At 28.0% G+C, this 22,552-nt stretch overlaps 2 protein-coding genes across 2 annotated transcripts in view; one reads left to right on the forward strand and one right to left on the reverse strand.

Annotated features, from left to right (window-relative positions):
- Window positions 1-5,538, forward strand: part of LOC119674062 — a 19,677-nt gene extending 14,139 nt beyond the window's left edge. Inside the window, exons 2-5 of the mRNA XM_038085185.1 lie at window positions 701-1,472; window positions 1,900-2,101; window positions 4,913-5,040; window positions 5,146-5,538. Coding sequence (XP_037941113.1) covers window positions 701-1,472; window positions 1,900-2,066 — 939 coding nt within the window. The 3' untranslated portion in view covers window positions 2,067-2,101; window positions 4,913-5,040; window positions 5,146-5,538. The remainder of the gene's footprint in view (window positions 1-700; window positions 1,473-1,899; window positions 2,102-4,912; window positions 5,041-5,145) is intronic.
- Window positions 5,539-18,894: 13,356 nt separating this feature from the next.
- Window positions 18,895-22,027, reverse strand: LOC119681681. Its single transcript, XM_038094940.1, has 4 exons — window positions 21,699-22,027; window positions 19,966-20,236; window positions 19,281-19,842; window positions 18,895-19,218 (listed from the first exon to the last, which is right to left on the reverse strand). Exons 1-4 carry the CDS (start codon window positions 21,927-21,929, stop codon window positions 18,951-18,953), a joined length of 1,332 nt encoding a protein of 443 aa, XP_037950868.1. The 5' UTR covers window positions 21,930-22,027; the 3' UTR covers window positions 18,895-18,950.
- Between the last annotated feature and the right edge of the window lie 525 nt (window positions 22,028-22,552).

Consider the following 22,552-nt stretch of genomic DNA (forward strand, 5'->3'; position numbering starts at 1 on the left):
AGAGATCAAATAGGAAGAAAATAGTAATACTTTGAAATTTTTATCATATATATTTTATTTGTTAAAAATTTATTTCGAACATGTAAAAGTCCTACACTTTCTCTTAAAGTCCCTGTCTCATCAATATACGTCATGCATTTGGTGTTTATTAAAGCAAAAGTTTTATTTTGTAATCAGGAAATACAAGTATTATAGGTCATTTTTATCATATGTAAAAATAATTTAGTTTTTAAGATACCGGCATTAAAATTTGGAAACTTGTACATGGCGGTATGCCAGATGACGCGTTACCTTCTTGAAAAAAAATATATATCGGCAAATAGCGTAGGCAAAAAAATTATGCAAAATAGCCGAGCCGATTAAAATCTGTTGTTAAATCATCGTGAACTAGATGCTGGAATCCAACTAGAGTCAATCTCAAGCTTTTTTGTGTAAAAGTTATTGTCTCAATTAAAATTTGAACACAAGATTACTAACTCCTTCACCACAACAAAATGAAAGAATAGATTTGATTCCGAGTTTCTGTCTATTGTCGTTTCCAATCTGTTTTACTATTGATAATATACAAGTAAGTACTCTTGTTTTTTCTACCAGGATTCTAAGACTGACATTATCAGACACATTTTCAGTTTCAAATATTTTTTAAATCTTAAATCATATTCAATCTATTGATTTAAAAAATTTTATATAAAATTTTCAGCAGACTCTCAAGAATGCAGAATTGTATATTGACAATAAGAATGAAAATAAACAGTATGATTATTTGAGCAGTAAAAACAAAAATAATAATTTTATTAACAAAAGAAACGATGAAGTTGAGGATGATGCTTTTCATCGTTGGCTGTCATCCAATGAGACACATTTCATAAACAACAAGTACGATGATTTCCATAATGGCAACGGCATTGAGAAAACGGTTTTTGATTTAAAAGAATTGAAAGTTCTTAATAATACCAACAAAGTGCAAGAAGCGCCATCAACTACAATTATTGTTGGTACCATACCGACTAGAGTAGCGAAGAAAAGTGACAGAGACAAGGAATCAAATAAAAACATATATACAGAGTCGGAAAATGGCTTTCTAGGTACTGCTTACAATGACTATGGAAGCGAATTCAATGACAGCGTGATAAATATTGACATTTTACTAACAGAAGCCGATGAGTCACGACGTGTTGAACAACAGACACAGGAAACGCAAAATTATGAAGATATGCAGAAGGAAATAATAATAGTGGAAGCGGATTTAATTTTACGTCCTTCTGTTGCAGAAACAACGTCGCCAGTTTCGAATGCAATAAGAGCAATGCCAACGAGCCACAACAATAGTTCTCCAATTAATTTAATGTCAACAACAAATGAGGCACCCGTTATTGATACTTCAAATAAATTAATTGCAGATGCACTGAATGTGGTGAATAAAACAGCAGCAACAAATGGATTAAGTCCAGATAAACAGTGCAACGTGATGGGTAAGTATTTTTTGATTCATTGCAACAAATTTTGATGACAAAAAGAACTATTATACTTGATACTTTAATGTAATAAAGACCTAATAATAGTAATTATGTTAAAAGCATCGAGTAACACGTTGACTGTAAATAGATGATAAGAAAAGTATGGCTTCAATTCAAGGCTAGTTGAAAACTTGCTCAATAAAGATAATATCTAGTATGCTTATAGAACTTACAGAATTTCCTTTAATATAGAAGAAATAAAATCCAAATATAAAAATTATAAACATAATAATATTACCAATGAATACAATTGCTTTTAAATATATATAATATTATATTGAACAATAATAGTGTTAATAATTTACTACATTTTTAATCTTACTTTTTAAAAATCATTTATTCACTAATATTATTGAGAAGATTTTTTCATTTGTTTTTAAAGGTATATTTTATCAGATTGGTGATATTTTGCCACAGGATGTTGGAAATTGCCTGCAATGTATTTGCACAGAAAGTTCAATCGGTGATGATACACCTAGTGTAACTTGTAGCCCACATAATTGCCCACCACTTGTGTTGCCAGACTTATTTGAGAACACAGTTTATTGAGATGTTTAAATGAACAGTAAAAGAGTATCAACAGGGTAATTATTAGTTTAAAAAATTAAGAAAAATATAAAGTAATAAATAAAATAATGTATATTGTATTTAAGAAGTGAGAAACATAATAAACTACTGTACTCAAATATATGTATACATTAGACTTAAATTATGAGTCTTCTATCATATTATTATTTTGCAAACAACAACGGTAAACACATGCATTTTGTACAATTTTTACCATTACGTTTTATGCCGATATTGCTCATTCTTAAAAAAAATTTATATGCCATCTAGTGTCAAACACTTTCATGCTACAATTTCCAACTTCAAAGCCCGCTATCTTGACATATGATAGCAAAGAAGCAAAGTTACTCAAATGAACTGTTGTTAAATGGACGTACCAGAGCTGTGCCAAATTTTTGATTATAGTAAAACGACTATAAAATATTTTGTAATAATTGTTTTCTACATTTAAGAATAACGAAATGTTAATGGAGTTAAAGTACTGTTGATATTATTTTATAATATTATTCATATTTCCATTTCCCTGTAGAATTTCCATTCCCATTTCACCTTGTAAACAATACAGAGTTATTCATTTTGTATTTCCGAAACAAAGTATATAAAATGCACTTGCCTTTGAGATACAATTAAATTCTTATTTCAGTATTTTGTTAGGAACACTCTTTGTCCTTAGATGTGAAATACTTGATTCGTTAATCTTGCGTTGGATATCTTACAGTACTGTTTCTGTTTGAGTTGACTATTCGATGATTGTGGGCACATTGATTGCAGTATCTCTACTACAACATGTTGCATTCACTTTCTCAAAGCATTGAGAGTTTGAGCATTGTCCTTATAAACAATGTTTTGTGCAAGCCTACATAAAAGCTTAGTGGCAACAAATCACATAATCATGTTGACCAATACACAACATCGAAACATGAATTAACACATTTGCCAAATTAAGTTGGCTACTGATGCCATTCTGTAGAAGTCACATAAAGTTTTGCATATAGTTTGATTATTGAAATTTGGTGATGGAATTCCATTACCAATTGAATTGATGTCTTATGTATATGTTTTCAATTATTTCTTATTCAAATTCCTATTATAAGCAAAACTTAGAATATTAAATTGATTTTTTTTGTAAAAACTGTACAGTTTTCCAGTTTAGTACTTTATCTACTCAAATTTAATTGAAATTTTATTAAAGAAGACCAGCTCAGTATAATATATATTAAATTAATGCAATTATCTATAATACACTTGTTAATATCTGTCCTAACATATATGGGTATGTATATGTGAGTGTATAGTAAGTTAAATATTATTATTTCATTATTATTATCTTCCATGAACCGAAGTATTCACTTTAATTTGGTGAGGACGATGTGATTATGTTACAATTAATATTATCTCTAAGGACATACATAATTGATTAAAGACATCAGTTTAAAAACCATTATTTGTATTTATAATGTATTAACATAAAATTTAAGACATTGTTATTTAGGTCAAGGATGCAACCTAATATCGAAATCTTATTAGGTTATTATTTCACTTATTTTTTTATTAGGAAACGTATTGATGGCACAGCAGAAACATAAGTAATGAATAAAATAAATTAATAATAAATAATATTGCATTCAATCAACTTAAGTTTCTATCTTATACAAAAATAACACATCCTAAAAAATAAACTATAATATAGTATATAAAAAGAATTTTTAATTTTAGATTTAAAATTAAATGAGCATATATATAAGGTCAATTTACTATTATGGAAGCTTGAATGACGATTAAAAATATTTTATGTGTTGATTATTCTATAATAATGCGAGAAAATAATTCAATTTTAAATAATAAAATAGAAAATAAATTATAAAAATTTATATAAAATATAAACAGCGATAAAACAATATATTTTATGCTTCCATCTTCGAAAGATACTAACTTCTTATAGTAACAAGAATTTATTTAAAACAATTTAATATTTAAAAATATTTAATATTTAAAAATATTTAATTTAAAGCATATTTTTATAGTCTAATGATTACAACTCAATTAAATATTTAAATATTAAATAAATAAAAATTATTGCTGCATTATGATTTTCTTGAAATTGTGTTAATAGGATTAAGGATTAGATGTAATTAGTAAATTTTTGTGTATGAAAAGAATTTGAAAATCAATATAAATAATAGAAATCATTATGAAATTTATGAACATATTTTAGAAAAATATAATTTATTTTATACTTAAGCTGATAATGATAACAAAAAATAATAATCAGAGTAATTGTTTAATTAAGTTTTAAACAAATTAATAAAATCATATTAATTAAGTTAAATATCACAAACTGTAAGGTTTTAATGATTATATACAAAAACAATATATATATATATACTCATACATAAATATATATATATATATATATATATATATATATGCAATTAAATTAAAACTTGTACAAAGATGTAGTATTATATGAAAAATATCTAAGATTATAAGATTATATAAGAATTATATATAAAATATTTTATGCATATCTCAATGCAAATGAAAACTTTTAATGAAATATTTTCTGTGTACTTACATAAATTCTGATACATACATATACCTATATTGTAAATTTTATGAGTAATTTTAAATACTCAAATTTAATAAATGTCAGTAAAATTAAAATAAAAATAAAAATATGAAAAATAAAAAAAAATGTTGTTTTAGAAAGAATCCTTGCTGGTTTCATGGCATATCTAATATTTTATAAGTAATATATGCCATATCAATAAGTGCAATTTTTACAGATGCGTTGACGATTTTTATGATTAGAAAATTTTCCTTTCCAGTCTTGACGCATAATTTAACTTAACCTATCTGTGAAAAATGGCTTTAAGTAAAACAGTAGTGCCGTAACTAATGTATGTTTTGCTTGTGAATTAACTCCACAAAAGTTGATGTTAAAGGAAGGACCAAAGTAAGTTCCATATAAATTCTTTTTTGAATGCAAATCCTTTTCAATTCTGTATTACTCTATTCCGAGTATTGAAATCCATTTAATGCGCTTTTATTGTTTACATAGGTTTTTGAAAGGATTCATAGTCAAAGTTGTATGCATCAAAAAAGGCGACTACCACAAAATAAGCAGTGAACAATCATTTTTGATGAAACATAGCCTGGAGAAGATATAAACTTAAATGCTGTCTCAGTGAAAGCAAACGTTCATTAATGACACTTCGATTAAAATGAAGTATTTTTCTCTTGGTTGCTGATCTCAAACCGAAAAATTGAAACTTTAATGGGTTAATAAAATATGTTTCTTATTGAGCGGTATGAGCTTCATATCTTCAGCAAATTACTACGAATAAATAGATTGAAAATATTCTCATATTCTTCACCGAATTCTTCATCCTTCTCTATCGCAAAAAGGAATGCTTCAAATACTTGCATGAAATAAAAGCGTTGTTTTCCCACTGGATTAATTTAAGAAATATTAGAAAAATATTTTCAAATATGTGTTCACATATTTGAGGTAATCATATTTATTTATTTATTCATAACATGTTTGCTAAAGAAACGAAATACGTATCTCTTAATATAAAAAATACCACAAAAATCGTAGGAAAAATTCTATTGTCTCTAAAAAAGCGCAAAACAATAATTTTTCAAAGGTGCAAGCTTAACTGGATCTTGAGTAAAATCGAACTTCATTGATAATAAAAATAAAATATTTTTGATGTTCAATCGGCTTTTGTTAGAAACTTAAAAATCTTCAATAACATAACCATCCCACCGAATTAAGTTAATTTAATAGGTCTTTCATTTTCACCGATGAACACTCTGATGAACTATCAGAAAAGTATCTCCCGAAGAACCTTTAACTTCTGGACACCAAAGTTGGGCATTCAAAGAGAAAATGTGTTATGGTTTCTTTCTCTTGCGGGTTTCCAAAACTTCTGCAATGAGGATTATGGAAAATGCGCAGTTTATCTGCGTGAGTTCCTGCACACCAATGACCAGCAAGAACTGCAGTGAGCCTTGCAGTGTTCACACTATCTCTTTTACTGAGTTCCGAGGACATATTCTTTTATTATAGTTGGGCCATATTAACCTGAAAGTTGCACATGACTTAAGTGCTTTCCATCTGTTATTGGCAAATTGAAGAAATGGAGTAATAGAACAAAGTATAAAGAGTATAATAGAGTATAAAACAGTAACATTTTTTTTAATAATTTTTGTATATCTTATAGAATATTGCTTAGTTTTTATTGTAATAATATATATCAGTTAATATGCTAATTTCTCTTAAGTAAATATAAAAAAGAGGTAGTATTAAATATATATTTGAAGCTGTTTAAAAAGAAAAATCAGTTATTTTCTATGTTGAAATTTTTTTTTGATGTGGTTAGTTGGCACTCTGACTGTTATTTATTCATATTTCTTATTTTTTTTATTGTTAGAGTTTTCTGTTTAAACTTTGTAATTGAGCAGCACTTTATATATATATACTGAATTTTTTTTTTAAATTTAAAATTGTATGTTTCTATAAAGTGATGATGTCATATTCTATAAAAATGTGAAAATATGTATAAGTTCACTTTATAATGTAGTCCTTTACAAGAGGTTTCATTTTGTTGTACTCAAATTATTCAGACGGACATAGAAGAGTAAAATCTAGTGTTGGCATTTATTTTCCACGGCAAATGACATGAAGCTCTATATAAGAAAAATTTTTACAATGTCAAAATTTTATAGTAACACATTCTTTCAGTATGTGATTTAATGTTAATTTTTCATCCGAAATCGATACCAGAACTCTGCAATTTCCGACTATATAACTGAAGTAATAACGCAGTCCTTTTTAAACTTTTCACCTAAAGTTGTTTATAATGTATTGTATAAATAAAAGCATTGACAGTTTTTTTATTAAATTAAATTATTGACTACAAAATACATATATAGAACATTCAATAAAAAAATATGCTCTCATTATAGTTATGTGTGCATTTAATTATGTAGTAAAGTAAGTCGCAGACAGTGCCAATGGCGAAGATTATTATAAAATGAAAATCAAATATTGTCAAACTTAAGTCAACCATAAAGCAAATAAAGTTTTATTAAATTTGCAGAAATTTACAATGAATCAATAAAATATTTATCTAGAAGCAGAAATTATACACAAACTGTAAAGTCAATCATGTGGAATTCAGTCATATGAAAGCCTTGATACATTATTAATTAATCCGACTGTGTTGCACAAACACTTAATATAACTTAATGGCCATTATCGCTATGATAATGCTGAATACCATAATTGAATACCATAATTAAATTCAATATAATAATTATGATTACAATTGTATTCATTATCATATTAATATTAATATGCTGTGATATTATAAAAAGTTAAGTAGTGTCTTTATAAATGCAAAACCATTAATAATAAAATTAAATTTAATTTACTTTTTGTCACTTATCTCAATATTAATAATAATATATGAAGGTTTTTATTAAGAGCAGTGACAATTTATTTATTGGAATCCGTAAGTTTAAATCATATTCACGAGCGCATATACACACACCATAAAATATTTATTTATTTTTATTAAACAGTTAATATTAAAATATATGTATATATAATATTGTATGTTCCATTAACAGATTAATCGTAGCAGCTTAAAATAAGTCTTTTTCAACACTTTAAAACGCAACTGCTTTTTTTACTCATGGCGTATGAGTAATTTTTTTTTGGTTGGGGGTTACTGCTTCATACATGCATTAGTGCAAAGTAAGCATTGTTCGTATTATCCAAATAAAGCATTTAATTATGTTATATTCACTGGCAATTTAGTTGCGTTATTCACTTGCTTTACTATTGAAATTTCAATCAGTTTAATTGTATTTTGTAACAACAATCAACAAAAGGTTTTAAGCAATTTGCGGAATTTTAAGCACTGCAATTTGCATACTAAATTCCTCCTTCCTTATTTGAAGTTTTGGAGTGCAGCATCGCAAAGTACTTCTGAACCAACTCGAAATTTAAATACGTGGGTGTAAAAAAGTTACTAGTAATTGTGCTTTCTGTTTTCGGTGTTATTTGTTTATGACATTTCTAAAGAATTTTTAAGGAATGGTTTTTGCATTGGCATGGGTATATGTCAGTAATACATTTTTGATTTATGTAATCCAATATTGCGAATATCTATCCAGCACCACTAAATAATAGCTACATTGATTTTAAATGATTCTTACTTCCTCTTGATAATATATTGATGGTCTTAATTGCATAAAATGTACATATACTCAGATGGAATACTGCATGCTATTTTTAATTAGTACCTTAATATATTTTATAAATGCAGAAATTGGTTAGAGTTCTATGCTCATCTCAGTCGGACAATATATTTACATGTATGCAGTGTATTATTAGTGACAACTCAACTAATACCCAGATATATAATACTATTTTCGTAGGAATCGAATTTCCATCATTATCATTTTATTATTCGCATTATGAATTGACCTACAGGTACTATTGATAGCAATAGTCCTCGTTATTATTCATTATTCAATCGATTTTAATATTCAATAAAAGTCAAGCTATTGTAGTATTTTAACAAAAAATTTGGTGGCATTATTCTTGATATGTCGAATATAAAAAATAAAATTGCTGCAATGAAAAATGGAGAGATGTGTAAAGATACATAAATATTCTAGTTAGAAAAGTATTTATTTTGCACCTAATGGTAATGAATGGTAGTGGTAATGGTAATTTAGTGAATAATAATGAAATTTATTAGAATTTTATCAAATAAATATTAGAAATATATAATTGCAATGAAACAAAAGCATTGGGCAAACTATGAGGGCAAATAAATAAATCGAATACAATCTGTCATCTCTCTGAAGTATCTGTATCTATCTTTATCTAAGTACATATCTATCGCTGTATAATCTAAAGATTTAAGCATCATTATGCTGTATTAATAATAAGACCAATTGAATTTATTGTAGAATAAATGAAAGTGAGAACTTATATGATCAATTCAAACGACAACTACACCCGTTTTTGTCATAAGCGCATAAATAAAATATATTTATATATATTATTTGTGGTGATAAAAAAAGTTCACATGTGTAATTATTTGAAATATTTTTGAGAAATAATTTGTTTTATTGATAATTACTGTTAAAAATTTTTAAATGACCACTATTATTTGTGCCTTTTTGCCTTATTTTGAGTAAGTGGATAATGTCAGCGGTGAAGAGGTTCTACCGCTTAACCGGCAAAAACTTGACCAAGTGACTTTCATCTTTAAAAATAATAATCTGATGGTATAAGATCCATCCATTCGATAGATGTATAAAAACTTTGTGAATTTGTTCATAAAAGTCATAAAAGATGTATCTGGATATTGTCACTACTCCGTTAGCAAACTCTGGTCGCTTTTCCTTAATTGTTTCGTTCAAACCGTAGCGTTGTGAACTGTAGAGGATGAAACACCAAGATAGTTGTACCAAGATGGAATAATTCATAATAGATAATTTATTTTCAATCCCACCAAACACTAAACATAGCCTTGCTTTGAAGTCGTTTGTTGATGGTCATTGGTCTTTAATGTTTATATACTATGTAATTTTAAAAAATTTATTGTTTTAATGATCAAATATTTCTTAATAATAATTTTGTTTGTTTATTATTCTATTATTATTTTATTATTTTACTTAATTAATTTTTCATCAATTGCTGTTGGTTCAATTACTATTGGTAATTGAATGTTGATAATATTACCAATTAAATTTATTTGCTTTAATATCCAAACATCAAGCGTCTTTGTCTAGTCTGTTCTTTTTTAAATGACCCCAAATTATCACGTGGTTGATGATTAATATCTCTGGTATCTTTCAACAATTAGGAGATCGGAAGTGTTGGGCTAGTTATTAAATTTTATCAACTTTTTTAGTGATTATCCGATTAGAAGTGACATCCCGGAAGTATTTTAGAAAAAACTTTCAATATATTAACACTTTGACATATAATATGTTTATTGCTTTTAGTGGTCTTTCCTTCAAATTGATTTAAAAAGTAAGAGTCACTCAACAAATTCTAGATATTATTTATATGAAACTTACAACTCCACTGAAATAAGTGATATATACTTAAACGACAATGGAGTTTATACTTAAGTAGTATGAGACAAAATAGTACAATAATAGAAAAAATGATAACATAAAATATATGATTTTTGAAGAGTTTTTATACAAGAGACTTAACTTCGTATTTACATATTAAACGTAGGTTCAAAAAAAGTGCAATATATTTTATTTGAAGTAACAAATTATGAAAAGAATTAATTTTAATAAATCCGAAGTGATTAAAATGAACTACAAAATAATAATGAATCAGTAGAAAGTCACAAAAGATTCATTGATGCAAAATATTTTAATAACAGATTTGCTGTGTATTAATATTTGCAGCGATGAATAACAATAGGAGCTGCAGCAATAGCAGTACAAATTGCACAAATTGCAATGGAAAAATCACTATAAATACTCGCAGCCAAAGGATCGAATACAGAGTCAGGACTACCATTGCATTGAGTATGAAACCCAACAAAATTTTGTTTTCGTATCGCAATTTGGTGGCAATCTCTTTGTTATTACATATTGAAGGAATATACAATATGTGAATATTAAAATAAATATTTAGTGAAGTACAAAATATATAAAAACTCCACATGACAGCATTTTATAATCAATTAAGATCCTTTTTAAGGAGCACAGCACATTTTGTTTGTATTTTAAAATAAAAAGTTGTGACTGCTCTTATTTTTTATACAATTAAGTCCAATAAAGCAAATTTTATATTAATTAAAAGTGATTTATTTATTGTAATATATAGGAGCTGCTATGTTTTATCAGCAGAAGCTACAAATATATACTCATTTGATGTCACTGTCGATTGAATAATCACTCGCACCATTACAAAGGTGGATGGATGGATGATGTATTGTAATCCAATCCAATTCAGACTTCAGACACTGGAGATAAAAGAGAGAAACTGCATATTACCTGCTACGGGGATGCCCGACACTGATGCACAACGAGAAGGTACACTTAGGATATTTCATGCATTATGGGGATTTAAGGATAGGCTCTGTAAAATAGACTCTGTACTATATTTTATTAAATAAAACGGAATTGGAGAAACACTCTAATCCGACTAAGTGGCATAATAGATTTTTTAGATCACAGTGTTTTATCCCTTATACTAATAATAATTACCTATTCGTCTTTTTTATCGATTAAAATGATTTCCAATATTTGCAAATAGATTCCGATCATTATGAACTTGCTGTTGAACCGGGATCTTATTGGTTTTAAATACAAAACTTTACCACAATCTTTAAAAACTATTTTGCAGCTTTTCATCAACTTCCAGCTATTAGCAATTTCATTTTGAAGCAAAATATTTCAAAGGAATAGTATAACCAACTGTTATCCTTAGTTCTTATTGTTTTTTTTTATTATATATACAAAGTTTTTGTGATATGCACAAAAAGAATATAAAAGTGCACAGCTACAAAAAACAATTATTGCTTTCTGTATTTATTTAAAGTTTAAAAAAACCATAACTAAAATAAAATATTAAATTACAGTTCTTCACCATCACAATAAATCAACTAAAAACTCCATTCCAGTAAGGATACGAGCAATCTATTTGCAGGTTTTTGGTAGCAATTTTTGCACTGGGCACGTAATGCATGTGGAGTTGGAAGGTTTCAGCAAAGGTGCTAAATGTAGCAATTTGCCGGTTAACCAAACTGTACGGATTGAACAAAATTGAACAATTAAAGTAGGAGTAAATGGAACACATGGCTGGGTTTGTAACCCTTAAAACACAACTACTGAAACTTTTTGTTTAGTTGGTCCTTGGGAAAAGTTTGAGGAAGCATGTGCTTTCCAGACTACTATTAAAGTATCATTCGTGCATCTATTGGCTTTAAAATCATAGTAATTCCTATTAAATAAAAATGAACTTTATTTGTGCAATAATATCAAATTCGAGTGATTTTATGTATTCAGTTTTTTTTAAATTCATCCATTCTTAAATGGAGTAAAGGTAACACACTAAATATCTTGGCTATAAGGTTTATTGTCACTATTTTTAAACTTTAAAATAATTTATTTTAACTTTTTAAAGTTATTTGCATAAAAAATATATATACTGTTAATACTTGAATCATAAAGCTCATTAAATAATTTACAAATAAAATCAAAAAAAAAATTAAAAAGAGCAAATATACTTTTTATAATCTTTTAACTAAATCGAAAGACCAAATAGTTTAATACGTTATTTTGACTTAAATTCAATATTAATTTTAGTGTTAATTCCCAATTAAGTAATAAGTAATAGATAATCTTTTGACAAGTGTAAACAGCCAAATCGAATTCATTGATTTTAGGACAAAATATTAAATCATGACTGACAGTGATTTCCTCTGTGTGTCGCATGCAATGAAAATGATACATTTTATTTGCTTTTTATTTATAAAATATTATTTACATTAGACTCAGGATAAAAAAGATTCTATAAATATTTTTCTTCTTCTTGTATGAAATTCAAAATAACAAATATTTACACTTCTACATTTTGTTTGCTTGTGAAAGGAAACAAGGAAAGCAACAGTTAAATTCCAGCAAATATTTCAACTTCAAATATTAGTTTACAAAATATTTAAAAAAGATTTTCAAAAGAACAAATAATGTATATTTTATTTATTTGGCAGTAAGAGAACAGCAAAAATACAAGTGCAAATATCTAGATACTTTATCTCATCTAATGGATTAAAATGCCAGGTGAGCAGCAACAACAGCAAAGCAGAATGGATTGGCAGGCCACAGATAACTAGCAATTAATTATAGTTTATAGGTAAAATAAGTAAACATCTCTTTAAACCTTTTAAGAAAGTTTTATTTATTTATGTAATTAGCATTTATTTTTTATATAAATTAGTGAAAAATGCTTTTCACTATATGCCATAGTGTAAGATGCTTTCCACTAAAGCCACCTTCTAAGAATGAATGTAGCAGTTTTCCATCATTTTGTGGAAATTTGATTCCAGCAATTCCGGGGATGGATAACAATTAATTTTATAATTTTATTACATTTTAAAATAAATATTTTCATTACTCATACGCACCGTTGGACGCAGTCTGATATACAGCAAATACGATTTGTTTATTTAAGAACGAATATTGTCTCGTTTATTTACAATGAGTAAAATAAATAAATGAATGTATTATTTAAATTGATAAAGTTTTGAATTACTTTGTTATTAATAGAATAAAAACATTTTTTATTATAATTCCACCCAAACTAATTATTTTTCACGCATAAATGTAATGTCGTATCAAATGAAATTAAAAACCTTTTCAATCAAACAATTGAACTCCCTAGTCATCTTCGCTCTACTCGATAAAATGAAGTTAACATTGATTAAAACTAGCATTTATCTAAACCGTAACTTTCTTTCGCAAATCATACAAAACCAATTTGTGTAATTTATGGTTGCAAACAGTTTCTCATTAATTCCACAATCGCTGCAAAACCAAACGAAATTATACGTGGAAATGCCATAATACATTTTGATGGTATGTTACTATATTTTGACCTCTTACATATGGGTTCAATGAGAAATTTCTAATCGAAAAATCAATAATTGAAAATAAAAAACAAAAATACTGAAGTTCTTTGAGATCCTTTATGTTTTTGACGGGGTTATAACGTTCGTATAATTAAAAACTACGTTGAATATCAACGCTACCCATATTACATTCGCAATGACTTAATTGATACTTTTTGGTGGCATACTATTTAATTGGCTTATTATCATCGCATTTTCACCAACACTGCCGAAGGACAGCTGTAAACATAGGATCCCGTTGAGTGACAAATGAACACATTTCTAACATCCATGAAATCTGATATATATTAGCAGACATAAAAATGCATGTCGCATAAAACTGCGGAGCTTGGCGTACTCATGTGCAACATAAATACGTTTGCTTACGCATTTGATTTCAAGCGCATAGGTGCTCATATGGATTTCAGAGCACCTACATGCGAACGCAGTCAAAACGAGGTCACCATTTCAAGCCAACAGTTTACCAATCCAAAAATTTTCATTCTTCACATGTACACCGTGTACTCCAACCTGCATGCACAACCTTTTTCTGTTGTCTATTGTTTACTTTCTTTGTTGAGCGATGCAGTGTCGTTCACATTCCTATAATCCCATGCGGGACTACTTTTCGTACTACATGAACATGAAAAAGAGACTGTGTGTAAGTATGGCATAGGATTAAGCGTTCAAGGTGCGCTAGGATCAAGCAATTTTAGTTTATTGAATGGTTTCAGTGCAATTGACAACATATGTTGTGCCATTAATTTAATAATAACAATATTTAATTTATTTTTCTGTTTCAAAACTATTTTTATCTATACTTGTATCACATTTCATCCTTCAAACGAGCTTAATTAGAAATTCATAATAAACGGTATAAGTCTTAGTGATAAATATTACACACATATTAAGTTTAAACTTTATAATGGATTTCTAATGCACTAGTATTAATAAAGGAAATAGTTGACATCCCTAGAAGGATGTTTCAGTCTTGTATGCAAACTTAGTGAAATGTATTGTAAGGAAACTAATAACATATAATAGAAGACTACAATTAATTGCTTTGGTTGCTATTAAAACTGCACAATTCTTGATTGTAAACAAATAAATGTTAATTATTGAAACATTGTCGTTGATGGAATGTCCACTTAAAAAAACGGAGTTCAGTCTAAACGATGTCACTGGTTTTTTCTTACTGAATTAATTGCCTACAAATTTATGTACTTAATTTTAACAACAATCCAATTCCTACCTTAAAATATGCCCAGACATATCGAAATGGTCAGATAAGAAAACTGGCGAAATACATTATTATTAAACCAAATTCCTATCTGGTCATAAATATTTTCATAATCTCCTTTTTCACATTGACAAAGCAAATAAACCAAAATGCAATGCAGATGAATACAATGTTGTGCCTATACCTCATCCAAGCAGTAAAAGCTTTGGACAAGTTATTCAAACTTGTTAGTGGTCTCGCATAATCTTGTTGAATCACCATACCTCTTCTATTGAAATTATAGCTTTTTGTTGTCCATGCTGTTGTTCGTTAGAAGAAACGATATTGTCTAATATTTTTAAAATTTGTAAATAAAAGACATCGCCGTAATTAAATTGACTGAAATTTATTAGAAACTCAAAGAAACAATTGCATTGAAATTCTACCAAACTGATAACAATACATTTTTTAATTATTATCAAAGAATTTGAAGTGTTTTCTGCCAGTTGTCCTTTTTTATTCCATGACCTGCTGCATTTAGCATTGTTATAGTTATTTCGTTAATCGTCCGTATTGATAGTGATGACGATAGGAAATGTTATAGATGATAAGGTCCGTCTGCATCTTCATTATCAAAATTGTCTATTCGAAATTTAACAAACCATTTTTGACACTGGCATTCTGTCAATGTATATCCATATATATCGGATAATTATATTCATAATTCAACAGCATATTTGCTTCTCGACGGAATATAATAAAATATCCTTTTATTTTGTGAAAAGCAATAAATTTCACAATTAATATACAAAAATATTCTGCTTCTTGCTTTTCACATTTAAAAGAGCATCAATTAAAGACTACTGAGAAAGCCGAGTTTTTTTTTCCAAGCGAGCCTTGCTTTAACACTCATTAAAGTATGCAATAATTAAGTGTGAATTTCGCTGTGAGAAAATACAATTAAGCCCTCTGTTAGGAAAAATGAAATAACTTTCCAAAAAATCCAAACGTTAATGTATTTTAATTAATTGCTACGTCAGATGACGCTAAGTCGTAGTGCAGCTTCTCTTTCTACTTTGTAAAATAAGGAAAGTTTACAGGATTAGTGCTTGAGTAATTAATGCAATAAAAAGAAGCTTTTATCTCCTTCAGGCTTTGCTATGTTTTTGCTGTAACTGTAATAGTAATTACTGTGTTCAAATTCTGCAAATAACAGAAAGGGAACAGTTTTAAGAATAAAATAAATGCTGCTTACATTTTCTGCAAACATATTTTTTCTTACTTAAGAAAATATATCGTAACTGGCAAACAAAACTGTATAAATTGGTATAAATAAAGAAATTTTAATATATAATTATTGTTTTACTTTCCTTTTCGATTTGTTATAATAAATAATTTTATTTTTTATAAAATAATTACGGAATAAACACACAGGAATTATAACTATTATTCAGGACTTGTGTTTAATACAATTAAAAACCTGCAAATTGGTATTAAATGGATATTATATGGTAATGCAGCACTCAAAAAGTTAAGTCAGTCAAAAATCTTATTGTATATCAATCGTTTTCGGTAATGCAGTGCACAAAAATGAAGAGTGAATAAAAAACAAATGAAATTCTTTTGCTATTTCGTTTGAGTAAGAATTAAAAATAATTTTTAGTCTCAAATGATTAATTTGAAGTAGATAGGATATCATATATTTTCTAACGTAAATTCAATTGACATTTAATGTAAAATTATTATCTGCACATACGAATACGGTTAGCCTGGCCAATGTGACATATAATAGAAGTTATGGTCTTGTTATAGAAGTGCTAAATTTCTCTAAGGTTGAGATTTGAGATTTATAATAAAATCAATTATTGACTTCGTTTTTAATTGATATTCGGAGCATAAATATTAAGATGAGTTATGCATGTGTAAAGACGTTATTCCTGCAGATAAAGCAGTACCAATCACTTCTAAACTGTTTTAATAATAACAATCATCCCTATCACATTCGCACAGTTCTTTGTGGTGTTATTAAATCTGTGAATTTTTTATTTTATTAAATATATGCACTTTTTATAAATATATGCTTTTACAATTCACAAGTAAAAGCAAATAAAGAAAAGGATATAACAAGATATGAATGATATTAATGCTTAATTGCTTGTTAAATAATAATAATACTGCATATCCTTACAGATGGCGCCAGTATCTGCAATGGCTTAACATATTTCTCTGCAAAAAATTTTAATATTGGGTTCTTAACAAAAATTATATAAGTTTCTGGAGGATATTAGGACTGCAAGGCAAAAAACTTACGCTATGCTTAATACGAATACCTTTAGTATCCAAAGCTTTGCTAATAATTCGTATGTATTAAGCATTTTGAAAAATACTAGAATATTTTAATTTTAACTTTACAGTGCATTTCAAAGTGTGGCGTGTGTGAACTACAAATTAAAATCAGTTTTTATTTATTTTATAAACGCTTTAATGACTATGGAAGTACCAGAGTATAGGCTTATAGGCTTATAGAAGTATAGTATAGGCTTATAGGCAAAACATTTTCACATGAATCAGATACTTTGAACACAATATATATAATCAAGATTTAGTAGAAATATTACAATTCAACTAGATGAATTGATTGACCATATATACATATATATATATATTAGATCTAGATTTCACCTTCATTATAATTACTAAAATAAGTTTCCTTTTATCGATTCTTTACTTTAATTATATGATTTTTTAGCTCATCTTACCAACTTATCTTATCATCAACGTTATTTTTCCCATGCAGCTGGTTTCAACTTTCTTTATATTTTTAAAAAATATTTTACACTTTTTTACATTATATTAATCTACTTATCTTATAATCAACATTAAAACCTACTTAATCACAAAACTGATGAGACTTTTCTGTAATCTTGAACATTTGTCAAAGTAAACTTAAGCTAAAAACCTCTTATCGCCAACAGCTGGAGAATACTAGAGTTTTAGATTAATATTTATGACTTTTCGTATTTGCAATGTTTGCTATATTGTTTTACTAAAATGATAAAGCTTAATAATTATACAAAACCACATTATATGCGAAATATTCAGTAATTATTGTTGTTACTTACTAAACCACTTAAACTATAATTTTCAACACAAAAGATTTAAACTCCGATGCCTCGATTGTAGGAGGATGACATTCACTTATATAGATTGTTCGATGGGAAGTTGATGACAAGTCTTGCTAAAGTATAGCAAATAAGCGGCTTAAAAATCAAACTAAGTCCCTACATCTAAATAGGACGACACTGAAATCAATTAATATTGAATCAAAAAAAAAATTGAAAACATTGCAAAATTCTGATAACTTGGATGTATCATTGCAGATGAAAACAATGAGCTGGATCTCGAATGTAGAATCAATAAAGGTAAATCATCTTTCGGCCTTCAAACTTTTATCAATAAATGTCGTGGCTAGATTATGTGGATATCTTGGTTTCACAATAATAATCTTTCACTGAATGTAATAAATAAATCAGATTAATGATACTACTAAAGTCCGTAGAAAAAAATGGTAGCGAATTCGGAACACACTGAAGAAGAATGACGACAATTGTGCCAATCGAATTAGAACGTTAACAGAATGTGCTCTTCTGACGTCATGTAATAAAGAACTAAACCACTTCATCGAAGATGGAATGAAATTCGAACATTAGTTGGATGAAACGATGTTGTGGCAAATAAAATAACATTGATATAGATATATTCTTCAAATAGAATTATGTCCTATGAGGAAGAAATTTTGTTGACGTCCCATGTTGTGAACTTTAAACCCTAGCATATAGGTAAGTTTGTTTAGAGGAATTCTAATTTAATTAATTTATTATAATATTATTATCAATAATATTTAATATCAAAAGTGCGATAAAAGTTTGTTTTACTCTACAATATTTACAACATTTTAATACCATTTTAGAATACTTTGTCTTACAACTCAAAGCCTTCGAATAGATCCACATTATATTGTCTGCTCAAGTCATACATTTCTTTAACTTGATGCGATAGCTCACGATCCACCACTTCTCCACCACGTGTCATAGCGTCATCAACAATTTCCTCTGTTGTACGTTCTTGTATGAGAAAGTCATCTGATGACACGTTTGGTGGAGGATCAACTAAGGTCATCAGGAATGAGGCTGAGATCATAAGCCCATAGGGCAAAAATCGTATCAATTCACGTAACAAAGAATCGAAACTGTAAATTCAAATTTTATTTCTCACAAAATATTTCATAATATTTGCAATCAATGGTTTTACCTTAAATATTCTGGAGCAGTGGTCTTTGTATATGTCTCATAAGTTGAAACTAAAGTAGTCCAATACGTATTTAAAATACGCGTGAAGTTCTTTTGACGTACTTCTGCATAAGCTGAAACAGCCAGAAGGACAGAAAGATCGACCATTGGTGAAGACACACGTAGAGTTTGTAAATCAAACATCATTGCTGCTTCGGGTACTTCATTGCCTTCTCCGTCCTTTTCTTTTCCATACTTATAGGCAATATTATTTCTCAAATAATCACCATGACAGAGAATTGCCAACGGTTCTACAGGCTGTACCATATGCTTACCGTATCGAAAGTACTCATTTACCAGGTTTGTCAAATTTTCAAGAAACTTGATGTCAACTTCATTTTGATATTTTTGTGTTGCTTTCACTAATCGATTTATACTTGTTTTTATAGTTAAATCCCATTCTGGATGAATCTCTGAATTGGCATAACGTGTTTCCCTTAAGTTTATGACCAAATTATCATACGCGGAACGATCCGTATCCTTAAATGCATAACAAGTGCCATGAAATAGGGCAAGGTATTTAACTAAATAGAAAAATGGCAAAATTATTATATTTAAATAAATTTCAGTGCCCTAAAATATAAATTTAAGTAATATCTACATAAGTATCAGAAATGTTTATAGTTTTTGCAAAATCTTTAACATACCTGATGCTTCTATGTGTTCCAATGACAAATTCACTTTATCTTTAGAAACTCTCCAACCATGGACACCAAAATCTTCTAATACGAGTGTCGCTGAATTTAGTTGTAAGTCACTGTAGAAATACCTGGGTACATCTATTTTAGGCAGACCCTCCACTTTCGCAGAGATCTTCTGTAATACTGGCATTATCGTCGAGTAAGCCGTGACCTCATTTCCGAAGAGTCCGCTAAAATTAATTGAGTTGTAAATCTCGATGGGCAATGGAGGTGTTTTCTGTAAAAAGAAGATTTATTTTTACTAATATTTAATTATTTTCCAAAATTAAAATTCACTTTATTTTCTAGTATGCAGAAGAATTTATATAAATATCTATAGAAAATTGATTTATTTTGATTCTATTATATATGTATTTTTTTTATGATTTTTAAACATTAGCAAAAACGTGTTACTTTCTGGACGTACTCGTTAGCCATTAAACGAAAGTTTTTTAAAGTATTCAGTAAAAATGAGTTGCGATTGGAAGTAGCAAGTTATTTGTTTATATTAAAAATTTGCAAAAAATTATAAATACTTACACCAAAATTTAGATTTTAAAACTTTTTAATTGACTTATAATACCCCTATATTTTATATATATATATATATACACTTTTTGTCACAAGATGAAATACAGTCCTTTGTAAGGCAGAGCTCTTCGTAAGATTATAATAATTTTATTATTATTAGATGAGATTATAATGGCTCTCCGGGCATTATTTGGGCTTATATTGGAGCAGAAGGCTGCACCAACCTGACCAAATATATGTGAAAACTCATTGTAACTGTAGTGACTGTAGTAACCTGAGATAACCTGAAAACTAAATATGGTATATGGAAGCAACAAAAGACTAAACAGTGGAATAGGTTAGTTAAGGATGGTATATTTGACTAATTCTCCTGGCTAATTAGTATAGATCTACAAATAATATTGAGAAGATTAATGCAAGTTTATTGAAGACAACATTTTATATTAATCATTGAGATCTGTGACTATCGTTTAATCGTTTAACTATTATTTCTTTTCAAAATGCAACTTCTTTTAAAATTTCACAGTAAAAGAGATTTTACATGGTATTTTATATAAGGTTAAATTAGGTTGCGGTATCGGTCCTTCGCAGATCTCACATCGTTTAATAATCTTATGTCCAGAAATTCAACAAAGAAATATTGGGCTCGATAGTAAAGTGCAAATCATCTGATTATTATTTAATATGTTACTCAGCATATTCTACTTTAACGTAATATATTTTTTCAATAAATCGGATATCTCATTTTTCAGGCTCTTGAAAGTTGTTTCATTCAAGCTAACTTATCTTTCAATTATTTAATCAGATTGCTGATGTAATCTTGAATATTTATCAAGACGAATTTCAGCAATAAAAGCGTATTTTCTATGTCCAGAAACTAGTAAAATTTGGGCTTATCTATTATTTTAAGTATTAACGTATTTTACTGTATAATTTTGTAACAATGATTAAACACTTTAATTACACAAAAACAAATTATTAACGAAAATTTGAAGCGATTATTATTGTTAGTTCGATAATTTTAGTTATTAATTTGAATAAAACTTAATTATCAACAATAGACTGACTTTGTTAAACAAAAAGTTTTTAGTTATTTCACAATATATCGCAGATTTTATGTTGTTCCATTCAGAAACACACGCACTTCACCCCACCGATATAAACATTACCTTTACAACCAACGAACGTCTGCAAGTTTTGCCAGCGAATTCGAATTCAACAGTTGCGCGGTAGCAGATCGTCAACATGAACGCCTCTTCGCCGCCAATGAAATTTATTTTGATATCGCGAACCTTAAAAGTATCGACAAAATCGTCAACTATTAGTTTTCCACTATTCAAAATTTCCGGTAGGAGGACATCACTAATCCATTGTTTTTCTAATTTCATTTTTTCCTCCATTTTCAAAGCTTAATTAAATTATAATTAAGAAATAATTCCGTATTTCCGTGTTTTGTCGCAATCGCACACAAAAATTTGTCAAAACGTTCCACTCTAGCTCTCGCGCTCAACTAATTAGAGTGAAATTCGTTTCAAACAAATAATTTATTCTAGTTGTGTTTGATATCACGAATATAAATTATCAAAAGCTCACCAAAATCTGGCATATGAGATGAGCGCATAAAAGCTCTAAGCTTTTGAAATCGATTCTCTTTTAGTTTTGCACCAAAAACAAAAACAAAACAAGTTGGAGTGAACATATGAATACACTGAAAAAATTGTTGCTAGAACCCAATTAAGAGATAAGCATATTTACGTGACAATGGGCAAATATTATTGTGAGTATTTTATTTATCTACAAAATAAATATGAAGTTGATCATCATGACTGCTTCGAATTAGTTACAATAGAACATTTTCAGCAAAATTAATACCTCATCGTAAGCAAACGGTTTATTTATGAGGTTCAAAAAGCTTAAGTGTATTAAAAAATATTGAAAATTTTATTGTTGCAAGCTATATATTTATTAATATTATGAAATACTTTACAGATAAAATATATGTTGAAAACTTTAGGCACTTTTT

The sequence above is a fragment of the Teleopsis dalmanni genome, chromosome 2, assembly GCF_002237135.1.
Source record: "Teleopsis dalmanni isolate 2A chromosome 2, ASM223713v2, whole genome shotgun sequence".
In the NCBI taxonomy this organism is placed as follows: Eukaryota; Metazoa; Arthropoda; class Insecta; order Diptera; family Diopsidae; genus Teleopsis; species Teleopsis dalmanni.

Coding starts and splice junctions, on each gene's coding strand:
- LOC119681681 (XM_038094940.1), bottom strand. CDS start 21,929: ATGGAGGAAAAAATGAAATTAGAAAAACAATGGATTAGTGATGTCCTC. Junction 19,843..19,965: donor GGAACACATAGAAGCATCAG/GTATGTTAAAGA, acceptor TTTTCTATTTAG/TTAAATACCTTGCCCTATTT. Junction 19,219..19,280: donor ACTGCTCCAGAATATTTAAG/GTAAAACCATTG, acceptor TTGAATTTACAG/TTTCGATTCTTTGTTACGTG.